At 40.0% G+C, this 14,842-nt stretch overlaps 1 protein-coding gene across 3 annotated transcripts in view; it reads right to left on the minus strand.

Annotated features, from left to right (window-relative positions):
- The window catches only part of LOC120720966 (protein MTSS 2-like), a 77,952-nt gene that overhangs the window by 12,015 nt on the left and 51,095 nt on the right, over nucleotides 1-14,842 (minus strand). Inside the window, exons 5-12 of one of the 3 annotated variants that reach the window (XM_040010895.1) lie at nucleotides 14,229-14,320; nucleotides 13,118-13,192; nucleotides 10,604-10,612; nucleotides 8,454-8,611; nucleotides 7,748-7,855; nucleotides 7,561-7,658; nucleotides 4,706-4,982; nucleotides 4,315-4,389 (exon numbers count right to left, since the gene is read on the minus strand). In XM_040010895.1, the coding sequence (XP_039866829.1) occupies nucleotides 4,315-4,389; nucleotides 4,706-4,982; nucleotides 7,561-7,658; nucleotides 7,748-7,855; nucleotides 8,454-8,611; nucleotides 10,604-10,612; nucleotides 13,118-13,192; nucleotides 14,229-14,320 (892 nt within the window). The remainder of the gene's footprint in view (nucleotides 1-4,314; nucleotides 4,390-4,705; nucleotides 4,983-7,560; nucleotides 7,659-7,747; nucleotides 7,856-8,453; nucleotides 8,612-10,603; nucleotides 10,613-13,117; nucleotides 13,193-14,228; nucleotides 14,321-14,842) is intronic. The other 2 variants (XM_040010897.1, XM_040010896.1) reach the window with 2 other exon arrangements.

Here is a 14,842-nt window from a genome sequence, read left to right on the forward strand (position 1 = left end):
TGAAAACCAAAATAATTCCAAACGCCAGATCTGAATGTTGCAAGTAGAGCTTAACTTCTGTCTCGCTAGCTTGCCCTGCGCTCTTCCTTCTGACTATGCTGTCTGTGTTGAGCGCTCAGTGGATCTGCGCTCGACAGTGCAGCCTAGGCGGAGTAGTCGAACACAGATTCACTGAGCGCTCAACACAGACAGCATCGTCAGAAGGAAAATTGATAAAATAAATTACAAATGTTGTATTGTTCGATACATATGCGTACCGAACCGAAAGCACTGTATCGAACGGTTCAATATCGATACGAATATCGTTGCACCCCTAATATATATATATATATATATATATATGGAGAGAGAGAGAGACAGCCAGCTACTGGGCCACACACGACAACAAAAGCCAAACATGTGTACACACACACACACACCAAATTCTAAGAAACAGATAGACAATACAGCTGAAACCAAAATGGGCCTCTTGAAACACAATTAGTTACTGCTGCCATGCATCAAAATGACTCTATATGCAAGTTAAGTGTGATTAGAGTGGGACTAAGCCTCTACATCAACAAAGCCTACTTCTAATTTTTAGTCAGATACTGTATGTTTAACACGTTTATGTTGATGTATTTGTAGCAAAAATTCAGATTGATGAATTGTTGCACTTCTGCATCAGGTACCACAGAAGACTCGGGTAGTTCTGCATAGGGGTGGGTTTTTATAATCGATTCATCGATTAAAATCGATTCTGGCTTGGATGACGTAAAATCGATTCATTAAAATCCTGAATCGATTTTTTAATATAAATTTATTTTGTCCGAAATGCCAGAATCTCTGGTGACATCTCACAAAATTTCAAGAACCACCAAACAGTAAATGAGAGCAGGTACAGGGATTCTGCACATAGACTTAAACACACAGCGCGACCCGCGGTTCAGAATCAGTTAGATGTCGCCTTTCTCACGGTCGGGGCTGAAAGCCGACAGCTCGCTGATCTGGGTCCGCGCTTTGTGTTCACGCCCTTTATGCGCTGATTCTAAAGCTGTTAGTTTGATCTCTCTCCAAACAATACTGACCGAACCAGCAGCAAAAGAAGATCCAAACGCTTCACATAAACATCGTCATGAATTCACTCTTTTACTGTTTTGCTTCCATTGCGATGCGCAGCTCTCTCTCTCTCTCCCCCCCTCTCTCTCGAACAGTTTCCCTTTCTTCATTATTCGCTTGCTTGTTACGCACAAGTCTACTGTTGCTTACAGCGCTGTCGGCCGCTGTTTTTTTCCCTTTTACATTCTTCCGAAAAGAAAACCTCATTTCTGCTGTTCAATACTGAACAAATTGAAACTTTTTAAAATTATTCAAAATGCAAAATGCTTAGCCGTGTCTCTAATAAAACCGCTGTAACGTCAGAGGTAATGTTCATTAATTAATGGTTTTCTTTCGTTTTTGATGTACTGCAGAATATTTTTATAAAATCCCAGGCCAGGAAAATCACCTACATGTTTTTCTGTGTTTTATCTTCAGCTACTTTGACACAAAGGCATCTGCTGTGATGCTCACACCTTTGATAAAGTCTTGCGAGTGTCAGCTTCCTTTTTATAGATACAAAAATATGTAAATGTTCTGATCTGAATTATATTTCTGACTGTCAAAATTTCCCAGATTTAAATCGAATCGAATCGAATCGAATTAAATCGAATCGTGGATCGAATTGATTCGGAACCTTGTGAATCGGAATTGAATCGATTCTAGAAATCAGTGACGATACCCAGCCCTAGTTCTGCATATTTGTGGGATTTGTACAATGATCAAGGAAAAGACAAATGAAGCATTGTTGGGGGAAAAAGTGTGGAAGTTGTACCTCATGCCTGATGGAGATAGAAAAAAATGATTGGTGGGAGCTATGTTTGATTTAGTAACTTTTCATTGTACCTTCAGTCACAAGAAAGTAAAATGCAGTTTAAGTTAACCGTGCACAGTATGCAGTGCAGTTTGTTATTATTAAAGCTGCAGGCATGACTTGTTTCCCTGAAGCACATAAATAATTGCTTACTGTTAACACTTGTCTTTATGTAGTTAACAGTAAGCAAGGGTTTGGGCTTATGTAGGGCTTAAAGTAAAGGAGCTCAGGTAGAAATCACAGTAACTCTGCTTTTGTTGCATGTACATGGAGCTGTTGCACCATTTTCCCAAAGGTGCTGGATGTGGATACAGTGAGATGAGCTGATGAAACTGATCTAAAGGGTTTTAGATCAGTTTTAGGGGAGCAGGCAAATTTTAATTGTCTCGTGAGTTTTTAATGGAACGTGTCATGTGTCTAGTGTGTCTGCCTCAGATTCCATGATGATTTAATTAAGAACATCCAGAAATAACCAATACATGCAATGCACAGGAGAGACTGCAAGTCGTGATGCTTATGCTAAATCTTGTCAAGATAACCAGTGAAAGTGGGGCACACGGTCCAGCTTGACAATGTGTATCAGTCAAATTAGAGATGGATCACAGATGGTTGTGAACACGTCAAGGGAAAGAGAAGCAGTATATGCAAGCTGGTACGGAGGACAGATGCTGCTTAAGATCAGAAATGAATATTTATTTTGCCTTGCAAGCATGATTTATATAATGGTGTGCAAACTGGCTAAAGAATGTATAATGAAAGAGGAGGAGACAAGTTTCCAAACATAAATAAAACAAGTCTCTGATTTTGTAGAGCTTTATTTAGGTATGTCTCCATCAATTAAAAGCACAGAAGACCGGCGTTACATGCTCCTATTTTCAGTTGGTGAGCAGGGGAAGATGCAAATGGCTGTAAATCTTAAAGCCAACTTTGCAACTGGCACCAATGTGGAGGTGGTTTATGCTGAGGAAGATACAACTTTGCCCCATGTGCCTATGAAAACAGAGCTCTCCAATGCTAATTGCTGCAATGAACATTTTTTTAAATTGGAGAAAATGCATAAATTCAACCAAACCCGTGTCTCAAATACATTTGCCTCACTATTCTCTTGTGAGTAAGTGGGCGGTGTTTGATATGATGTTGCTTAATGGTACCACAAAGCTTTCTCTGCTGGAGAACACATCAAGGCCCCAGAGATTTAATACTGTCAGCTCTACACCAAGTTTGACTTACCATTCAGAAATCAAAGTCTCCTTCTGTTCTCGGAAATCCCTGAAAATCTTGTGAACGTCCTGCTACCTTGATGAGTGTAACGTCTCATTTTAAACAGCATGTGTTGTGCGCTACCTTGTAATTCTGTATCAACAGTGACTTTATACTACCACAATTATCACAGCTGTTTAAAAAATTGCTCAATCTTATATGAAATTACATTTTGTTGTTCTTGCCTGATGTCCCTGGAAAACACTACAGGTAATATAGGTGTGAATCTGACGGGTGTTCAGTGGAAATCTGGTTGATTTGGACAAGATGAGGAAACTTGAAGTAAACTTAAATGAAGCAGAGCTTAATTTTTAATTTCAAGTAATTCATTTATCTTCCCCCCCCCCCACCAATCATTAAGCTGTATTTGTAAATATATCCTAAACTGAGAGTTTAACTCTAAACCTAAGAATAAACCAGCACTGTCAGGGAAAACTAATCTCTCACAGACTGACCACAAGTATGATGTATGATTGTATGATTACTGTGTAAAAATCTTAAAGGACACACATTATGCTAACTAGAATAATTTTGTATGATCCACAGCTCACAATAATTCCTGTTTCTCTTATACTGGGCCTTCATTCCATCCTCCATGTGAAGCAAATCATTATAGCCCCCCTCTCTTTAAGTTGGGCCCCGCTACTGGGACATAGACCCACTATATACTCAATACTACATGTATGCACTATGCATACATAGCGTGAATATGAATACGTATCAAGTGAAACTAATAGAAGAATAGTTATGTCTAACATTCATAACTAAGAATAAAGGGTAAAAACAAACAAGAGTCTTTTGACACTATAAAAATCATCTAATTTTTTATTCATTTTTTCGGCTCTTTAATTAGAGCATGCCAGAGAAGGTTTGGGAGCCACTGCTTAAAGCTAATTTTCACACAAGGATGGGTCGTCTGTGTTTACAATGACAGCTGTGCATATTAGTGATGTCCTCTCGCTCTGACATGATACAAAGGAGGAAGCTCTCAGAAACAGAGTGTTAGGAAAGTCTGAAGCCTGAGCTTTTGGCTCATAAGGACTACTTGTACACACACTGACCTTTATTTGTTAACTTTTTAGGACCACACTTTTATTGCTTTAATTTTTTTTATGCTGCATTTCAGACTGTCCATGTTATATGTTATGAATACGAATACTTACAGTGGTGGGGGAGCTGCATTCACTGACTGACTGGCATGTTTCTGAGGCCTCTGATGATGCTGAGCTGGATGATTTCTACACCAGGAAAGAAATAAGAGTGACACAAACCGATAAGAGTTTAGACCAAGAACCAAAACACATGTGTGAAACTTAATGTTTTTCATTAGATATCCAGTAATTAAATTCTATTCAAATATTTGTCCTTTGTTATTTTAAAGTTACACTGAAATGTTTAGTTTACCTGCTGGCTGTCCTTAAAATAGAGACCAAAAATTTTGTGTCATTGTCTTTTTCAGGCTGTGCGTGTGTCATTGGAAGCCAGCAATTCAAGCCACAGTAACTCTGAACGGGTCACATAAATAATGTAAATTTGTCCATGAGGCATTTGTACCTGACTAGTGATGTCTGAGGGCATAGGTGAGGGTGGCTTGGAGTAGATGTTGGCATCCTGGGACACGAAGCCCGAATCATGTGAGGAGACACTGCTGAGGCGGTGGGCAGCAATGCCCCCCGGTGGTGGAGGCTGGTGCGGCAGGCTGCTGCGGTAGCGACAGGAGGAGGAGGATGATGAGGTGGGCGAGTGGGGCAAGGAGCCTCCGCCACCAACACCACCACTACCACCTCCCCCTGACGAACGGGAGGCACTACTGTGGGTGCTGTTTACACTGCTGTTGGGGGAGGAAGGTGTAGAGGAGAAGGGAGGGGGCAGAGCGATGGAGGTGTGAGGAATGTGGAGGTGATGATTCCCAGCGTAGAGCGAAGGCAGTATCAGGGAGAGACAGCATGATTAGAGAAGTAATGGTGGAATTCAGAGAGAAGAAGTGGGGTTGGTTGTTGTAGAAAGTGATAGATTGACAATTAAAGGAAGTGTTGGAAGTTCGTATGATGGGTTGAAGGACCAAGAGGAGTTTACAGCAAATCGTTGGTTCATCAGGTCAGTGAAAACCCGCAGTGCGATGCGCAGTAAAGCCACACACCAGGAACAGTTAAAAGTAGAGACCCGCAACAAAATCAGGTAAGCAAAGATCCAGCAGGAGAGAAAGAGGGCAAATCACATGAATGCACACAAACAAGACACAGGTAATAGAAGATAAGTGAAAAAGAGTACACAGAATGGCAGTTGTTTTGAGTGGAAAAGTGGGAAAGAAAAGGACAGGAGGGGGTAGACAGAGGGTGTGTAAACTTAGAAGGATCCAGCACACACACATCTATACACACAGTAAACACTGAAGGCAAAATGCTGTGAATCTGCTTCACATGCACTGACACTCATACAGTTTGCTTCACAGAACCATAGAAATCAGTTTGTAGTCTTTTGAAAGTATTTAGTTTTTTTATGCATTTGGCTTGTAAAAGAGAGGCTGTCATAACTTATCTTAAGGCCAAAATCCTAGATTCTTTATTATCATTTATTTATAATGCTGTTCTGTCTGAAGGCAGTGCTTCTACAAAACTGAGGATGACCCAATCATCAAAAGCTTGTTGAAGCACCAACTTCATCAGATGTATAAATGACGTCTTGATGCATTCTCAATCATCCAGGAAAGTAAATCTCCAAAAGTTGATTCTGTTCATCTGGACGTAGCGTTTTGTGGGAGAAACGTTTCGGCACTCATCCAAGTGACTTCTTCAGTCTCAGCTGACTGCAGGTTTCCCCAATCTTATAAACAGCACATTTGCATAATGACTGAAACCAGCCCACTGAAGGAGCAATGGGCTGGGAGGTCAGTTCCTTAATCTTAATCATGCAAATTCTCATGACCATTGATCAACAACCACTGACTAAAACATCTGAGTGACCTCACTGGAGGATGAACATCTGACTCTCATCATCCACTGGAGCACAAACTGGGTGTCATCAGGACGCTACAACACAGAGCGAACACCATCCCCACAGACACAGCAGCCAGGGCAGGCAGAAGAACAGCACATCTAGAAGGCCCTGAGTAAATGTGGTTATCCCAGCTGGACTTTTGTCAAAGCTGGAAAGGCACCTAAAGAAAGCTCCAGCCGATCCAGGAGAGAAGGACAACCGCTCCATAAGCGAAAACCTGTAGTGATCCCATATGTGTCAGGAGTATCAGAACAGTTGAGACGCATTTTTTTTTTAACACCGGGTTTCTGTGGCTTTTAAACCCCAAAACACGCTGCGCCAAAAACTGGTCCACCCCAAGGATCGGGTCCCCCGAGTAACATAGTGTACGCTGTTAAGTGCCAGGAGGATTGGCAGGATTTATACATCGGGGAAACCAAACAACCTCTGGCGAAGCAGATGGCACAACACAGAAGAGCTACCTCGTCAGGCCAGGACTCTGCAGTCTGTTTACACCTACAGGCCAGTGGACACTCTTTCAATGATGAGGATGTGCACATCCTGGACAGGGAAGAATGCTGGTTTGAGCGTGGAGTCAAGGAGGCCATTTAAGTGAAAAGGGAAAGACCGTCTATGAATCGAAGACGGGGCCTAAGGGTACATCTTTCGCCATCTTAGAATGCTGTGATTGCAGCCACTCCCCAACTCTCTGTGAATGGTACTCGTGGCCATTGATCATTGGTCTTTGATCAGTGGGTTTTGGTCAGTGGTTGTTGATCAATGGTCATGAGAATTTGCATAATTAAGATTAAGGAACTGACCTCCCAGCCCATTGTTCCTTCAGTGGGCTGGTTTCAGTCATTATGCAAATGTGCTGTTTATAAGATTGGGGAAACCTGCAGTCAGCTGAGACTGAAGAAGTCACTTGGATGAGTGACGAAACGTTTCTCCCACAAAACGCTACGTCCAGATGAACAGAATCAACTTTTGGAGATGTATAAATGACCTTTCATTTCAACAGACATTTGGATTTAAACAGAAACATCCTTTTTTCTGATGCCCTTTCAACTACCTTAACAATCAACCTTTCACTCAGCATTTTCTAATTTGCTGGCTAAGTTTACTTTTTAATATTTGTTTTAATGGCCATGTTAGAGCTATATGTGGTCCAGTTTGATCTAAATTGGGTCCTATAATTATGCAGAATCACCACAGCCTGATTATGAAGGAACGTTTCTGGGGTTAAATGAGTGGCTCTATCACCCATAGACACTTGTTTTTCGGGGACTGCACAGAATGTAATGACAGACTGACATGTAGACAAAACGACTGACAATCACACTGACATATAAACATCAAGGATGGCTCCTCTTTCTGATACTCAGAACACTGCCTATGTGTGTATGGATAAGAGTGTATTTGTGTGTGAGTACCTGCACATGCTGCTCTTGCGTGAGCCAGAGCTGCTTGGGGATGACGGAGGGGTCTGATAGGACCAGCTGTAATCGGACCCCTTTAGATCTTTAATCACCTGAGAGAACGTGTAGGAGTCAGAGGTTTGTCTTCTATTTGTTTCTGTCTTTGTGTATTCTGGATGTCATGTTTGCGTATGCTTTTCACCTGTTCACTGGCAGGGGGCAGTTTATGCGGATCAGTTGTCAGCACAGTGAGGTCATCGATGATGGCCTGGAGATGGGTGATCTCGCCCAGCATAGCAATCTCTCCATTCTTAAAACAAGATAGAAAACATTTTTACTTTTTCTTTTACACTAAAGTCCAAAAATTCTCAGTGTACAGTTTCCACAACAACCATAACACAGTTAATTATACTCAGAGCTCTAGTTATTTTTATGTATGATTATTTTTCGTGATATAATTAAACTGTAAATTAGGTACTGTAAGCAAAGCAGTTTAGTTTCTTGTCTTTATAAAGATAATGTGGTTGACGTGTCAGTACGACACATAAAGTAACAACTCATTTTACACGTTTTTGCTTTACATTGTTTATTAATTAATGGTTTTCTGCAAGATAAATGTTATACTGATGCTATTCTTTAAAGTGTCTCCCATCAGTACAGCCCAAGGTTGTTCATTTTAGCCTTATAGTTTTGTAGCTAAATACATGTGTTTTTTTTTTAATGGGGCAATATCAAACAATGGCCTCTGGCATAAGGGTTCAAATACAGTAATTATCAGTGGAGCTGTTCAGTGAACATGCTTCTCTGTACGGCACTTCAAAAGTTACTTTAGACAGTGCTTGCCCTCATCTGTCTATCTTTCCTCCTGCTGTTAAAGTCTAACACATTTCCTCCATATGTGTCCTCACCACAACTGGCTGAAGGAAACCAATGAAGGTGCAGAAGCGACCCCTCTCCTCCACCAGGGCACGGCGCACCGCCTGCTTCTCAGTCTCCTCCATCAGCAGGCACATGTCAGTCACATCCTGCATGGCACTGTCGAGCTGTGGCTGCAGGTCCCCTCGCCCTGGGTGGGAGAAGGCGCAGCAGTGGGTGAGAGACGTTTATCAAACGAGAGAGCAGAGACTGACACAGGAAGGTAGAGGTTTTCATCAGAGGGTGAAAATGAAAAAGGAAAGAAAGATGGAGGTGTGGAAAAGTGTTAATGCAACTAAATGTGGATATCTCTCTGTCAAGCTTTGCTTTCCATAATGCAGGAGTTCATCCAACCGCTAGTACAGATTATAAAATTTTGACCAAGACAAAAAAAGCAGCAACTTGTTTAAGTGTTTGTTTTTAAGCTATTTTAGCTCTGTATTTGTTCTAATGTTAATGTGCAGTAGTCAGTTTCCTATGTTGTTTTTTAATGAACTAAGACTTTTTGCTAAAAGTTTTGCTAAAAATGTAATGTTATTATATCTGTTGTAACTATACTGCAATACCTTGATAATAAAAGCTTAAATATAAGTGCATATGTAATCTGAAAAAAGAAATTCTATCTGCTATCTCTAAAAATACATCAAATGCAGTAAATGGAAAGCAAGACATGAAATACTTCTTTGTAGTTTTACAGCATGTAAGAGCAGAATGAGGAACAAAATGACAGAGATAACAGACGAGGAGGGGTAGCATGAGAGTCGGACTGAAGCCTGCAGTGTCACTACAAAGCTGATAGTAACAGCTACAAAAGTCATGCAGGAGTCAAGGAAGAAGTTCAGTTACATCATGCATTGTTAAAAGTGACACTACACGACAGCTAACTACAGACGCTGAGCTCTAATCTGTCACGAGGGGCAAAACTTGTTTAGGAAGCATTGGAGCTAGTTCATGTAGTTTTTAAAAAGGTCATGGTTACAAGTTTCATTAGTTTCAATGGAGAAGTAAAAGCTAAACCCCAGTCGACCATTTAGGTGCAATAAATAAACTGTCATGTTGTTGTTGGCTCAGTAGAATGATGCCCATTACAAGCAAGGCTGGATTGCCCACTGGGAACAGTATGTAACTATTCAGGTGATCCGAAAGGTTGAGGTTCAAAATGTGACATTCAATTTGTGGTAAAAAGACTACAAATAATTATGTTTGTGCAGAAAAGTCAGAAGTATATTTTAACCTATAAATTAACATCACTTAACAACATTGCTACCCCACCTCATGAATCACCGGTCACAAAAAAATCTCAATATCAGTTGTTTCAGGCAAATTAAAATTTTCTGACTGAAACCTTCCAACATCAAAATGCATGATCTTCTACAATGACCCTAACACGTCTGCTCTGCAGAAGATCATGAAAGTTTTTTTTTTATCATTTTTTCTGTGTTGATTTAAAGCTTTAAATCTTCAAATCTGGTCATGCAGACTTTTGAACATTGTCTGGTTTCTCTGGCACCAAAGGAGGAATAAAATATAGGAAATACAACACAAATACAAACGTCAGTTTTTCCGTTGGCCACTGGGCAAACTGTTTTCTGCACATTTTCTGCACACAGACTAGAATGGAGGACTTAGCTGATTAAAATGAAGAAAACAGACTGAGTGTGATGCAGTTCAGGACACACACAGCACGTGTTTCATGTTTAAACTAGAGTGGCACCAGCCTAAAAGCACCTGTGTTGTAATGGGGCCTCAGATAGAAATTTAGCTTTAAGGCTTTATTATTTCAGCTTGCAATGTGCTTATATGGTGTACTTGACAAAATAATTGTATGCTAATTACATTACCATAAACTCATAACTAATTAATAACAATTTATGCACCGAGAGCAAGTTAAATTAAACAAAAGCCTACAGCTTATTATTGGAGTCCCTGTGGTGGGTTAATCCAGCCCTGATAAGGTTCTCTCTATTCCCCATAAGTCTGCTTACATGACTATTTCATTATGAAAGACAATTTCCTGATATACCCCCAAAACTTTTCCATGACCTCAAATTTAGTAATAATCACTGCCTGCAGGCAAATGCTGGAAATTTAAAAAGAAAAGGATGTGATGCGGTAGAGCAGCGAGCGGCAGGCTGATACTTACCCTGCATCTCTATAGAAATACCAGAGGGGAGGAGAGACAGAGAGACGTAGCAGTGAGAGGGGGAGACAGAAAAAAAGGAAGCAAAGTAAGGAAAGAGAAAGGAAACAGAGAGAGAGTGACAGGGGCGGGGAGAGCAGAAATAGCAGAACTCATTGTTAGGGTTAGTACAAGGAAGCCATCACAAGACAGCCACAGTGCCAAATGTTAGAGCAAAATAACACAGCTGCAACCAAAAGTTCAATCCAGAAACAATAATATCATCAAGCATCAGCTGCGATGGGGCTTATCAGACACAGGAACAGACATTGCACAGTTTCACTGTTAATCTAGTCCTGTTAAAGGATAGTTTAGGTTTTCAAAAGTGGAGCTGTCTCATTTTGGAGATGCACCCAGGTATGCAACATTGTGGAAACATTGTGCCAGTGTGGAAGAGATCAGCATCAAAAAGTATTTTAGCCACATGAGCTCTCATGTCATGTGAACTAGAATGTCTGATGGCTTTAAACATTGCATGGATAGAAGTTCAGACTGAGGACTAAGGAGAAAGGGCAGTGTGACGTCGCGGTATGCTTTTGTACTTTTTTAAAAAACACATTTTGCTGCTGACCCTTGAAAGCAGGACTTTGCTTATCTGTTACACTGGTAACTTTTCAGTTACAGTATGTACAGTATGTGTGTGATAACTTCTACAATAGGTAACGCACTGACTACTGTGAAGCGCCTCATACAAACCCCCCTTCGAAGATATCAGACTATCGTTTTAAGATCATTTCTTATATTACCCTTGTTTTATGTGAGAAAATGACATCTCTAAGCATATAACTTGCATTCAGATTCACAGTCACTGGGTTGCTTTTGAAGGTGTGGACTTCCTAAAGAAATCAGGCTAGAAAAAACTGACATGATCATGACGGGACTTTTTATCAATACAAACGAAATCTTTAGTGAGAAACAAACTGAAAACTAAGATTCATAATTTATATTAAATAGTAGCCTCTCTAATATATACTAATATACATTATTGCTTCACAGGAAACCTCTGAAGACAGGCTGAATTTAAATTCTTTTTCTTTTTTCACTGATTTTGATCATATATAATTTGAAGCAAAAAAAACTTACCAATTTAAATGGTGCAAACTTTTTTGAGGTACCAGTATCAACATTATCATTATTATTATTGTTATCACATTACCAACATTCTAAGCGTTTGTTCACAGCAAACCTTTCAATTTTTAATTTTTTTCTGCTTTCCATAGGGGCGCATTTTACACCTTACAAATAACTGTTTACTCTGTTTCCAACATACTAATGTGCTTACAAGCCATTCTCCCTAAACGGAGCGAAGAGGAATTTAAAGATTAAATAGCTGTTTCCTGTAAAATGTTAACTTTTTTCTTTTTCTGTTTCAGTCCATTAGTTGTGTTTGTGCCAGCACAGCACAACAAACACAGCTAGCCTCATCCAACTACTGCAGTAATAAATGCTAATGCAAACCCCACCTAACTAAGTAAAGAGGAATGACATATTAACATATTGACTTGCTTTTCTGTTTAATAATTGTAAAGACAAAAATGATGGACTCTCACAAAGACTGCCCCAGGAAGTCCAAGAGTTACCTGTGCTTTGGACGACAATTTGTTTTCTTATTTTTCCCATGAGGCAATGCAACTGTAGGCTACGTAAAGGCTACCAGAGTGTGGAATACTACACCAGAGGACCTGACCTCTACAATATGGTAATGTAAACCCACCTGACACAGTCAGGCATGAGTTACTGTGCATATAGAAGGAAAAGCTCCATCATAGCTGTAGGAAAACATTTTGGAAGTTGTCCTCGTGATGCAGGCTGAGAGACTGTAATGAGCGTGCAAAGTATTCATCAAAGCAAAATGTGGCTACTTTAAAGATACTTCAAATTGAAAGTGCATTTTGCTTTCCCCCCTCTCTTTCTACATAAATATAAATTTTAAATTCTGACAAACCCTTGAATGAGTGCTATATACTCATTCAAGGGTATATGTTTTATATAAAATATAAAACAACAATTTCAATAATGATAAATAATTATCTTGAAATATATTTTAGACAACTTGCATGTGTAAATTAATCTGCCTGGCAACTGAACGGAAGCAGCAGCAGAAAGAAACCAACAATTATTGGCTGCTGCCTCACTGGGTAAAGCGATTCAGGACAAATGAGAAAAGACCTGTAATTTTTCAGAACGCCACCAGATGGCAATATAAACTTATAACGACTCAAGTTAGTGTTTGGATGATGCTCACGTAGTCTGTTATCAAGAGTGCCAGTCAGATACAAAATGGCTCATTTTTTTGTGATTAACTGCAGCCTTACACTTACGATGTTGTGTTTAGATAAATAACAGTAGGAACAATGAACTGGATATCTAAATATATTTACAGCTGCAATACATAAAACACACAAACAGCACTTGTACAAGAACTGTCTGAGTGACAACCATGAGCCTGAGCTTGACTGTTAGACAGCTGATCGTTACCTTTACGAGCCTTCTTCTGCAGTTTCATGGTGTCAGATGATTTCTTCTTGATCTCGTGACGTGACCTCTTGTACTCTTGACAGAGAATAAAGAGAGATGTTTTAGAAAAACGAATGCAAAAGCTGCTGAGCAAACTCATACTGTCCTGCATTTCCAATAATAACTCAAATAGAAACAATATTAACTTTCAGGAACCGAAACCACCAAGAGGTCAGCGAAACACTGATTATTATGTTTGGTTTCAGATGTACCCGCTCCCGTTTAGACACTGTTGTATACAAAGGTATAGTTTTAGAACCGAATGATGTGGAAGCAAATGTTTAAGTAAGATTACCTGTTTACTGCGGAAACACATATTAACAGGTAAATATCCTGTTTATATTGACAAAGGCTAGTTCTACTCCTGCATATGAACATACAGTTTGGTTTGGGACAAATTTTCATGGTGTCAGGTTTCAGTCTGATCATAGTCTGAGTAGTATGGTTTATGGAATGAGGAAAAGACAACATGTATTTGGCACAATGATATCCTAACAACACTGGCTTTGTCTTTTTTAAAGCATTTGTAAAGAATGACCAGTGCACAGAGCAGGAAGTGTCCCGGCTACGTCAGAAGCCCCAAAACATGCTTTCCCTCAAAGTTTAGGTCAACTATCTGACACCCTGGCAGTGGGACAGATAATGGAACAGATAACTTGATGAGAATACTTCCTTGGCATTTTCAGACATGATTCTTTGGCTGTTTGACAGTTAGGACATCTGCAGGCATTACTTTTCCAGCTGCTGGGGTACAAGCTTACAAGGAGTGACGATGAGCAGGTAAAGAGGAGCGTAGCTCTAAGAAGCTGTAATGTGATCAAGGTAGGCATACACGGCACATGCAGCGCTGCTGAAACCTCATTTTAAAATGGTGTGCAGAGTTTGCTTTTTCTGTTCACTGCTAGCCTGTGCTAGCATAGCAATGGTGCAGCCCAGCTGATCAAACATTTGCCCTTCTGTTAGAGCCGTACATAAGCAGTACACTTAAAGCTACTTCAGCGGTGAGGATATGGGGTTAGAATTTAGTGATGTTGAAGTTGAATGAATAAGCAAATCTGGGATTTCTGTGTACCTTTGGCGTGATCCTTATCCAGCTGGTTGGCTGTCTTCTTCCAGTCCTCAATCTTGTCCTGAAGAGGAGTGATAAGACTCTCCATCAAAGCACTGTGGGAGAGACAAAGAAGTAGATATTTGAATGCAAGTTAGATGCACTGGCAGTATCAGAGACAGTGAGCAGGGATTCATTAAATAGTTCCTAAGTGTGACATTGTGACAAATGACTGGTTTAATGTAAACCTGCACTATTCAGATCTCCACAGAACAGTGCAAAAAGTACAAAACATATTTCTGAAAACATGTTAATCTATACATCACCTCCACCTATTGTTCTACTTCATAATTTTAGTAACTGGACATTTTCCCACAACATGTCCACACATGCATACACATGTGATACACATGCTCAGATATTAAGATAAATGCATGACTATTACGACATGTGTACATCTTTTATGCGAAGCCACACAAGAGCTTGAAGATAAATCATTCATCAAAAACCCCGTCATTACCACAGTCATAGATCATTATCGCCATTACCATCATCATCAGCGTAATAGCTTTTGCTGTGGAAAAGTCATTAGAAAGCAGAAAAAATGAAGATAAAGGCAAACAATGGTTGAAAGCAGA

Source organism: Simochromis diagramma, unplaced genomic scaffold (assembly GCF_900408965.1).
Source record: "Simochromis diagramma unplaced genomic scaffold, fSimDia1.1 OVJJ01000603.1, whole genome shotgun sequence".
NCBI classification, from domain to species: Eukaryota; Metazoa; Chordata; class Actinopteri; order Cichliformes; family Cichlidae; genus Simochromis; species Simochromis diagramma.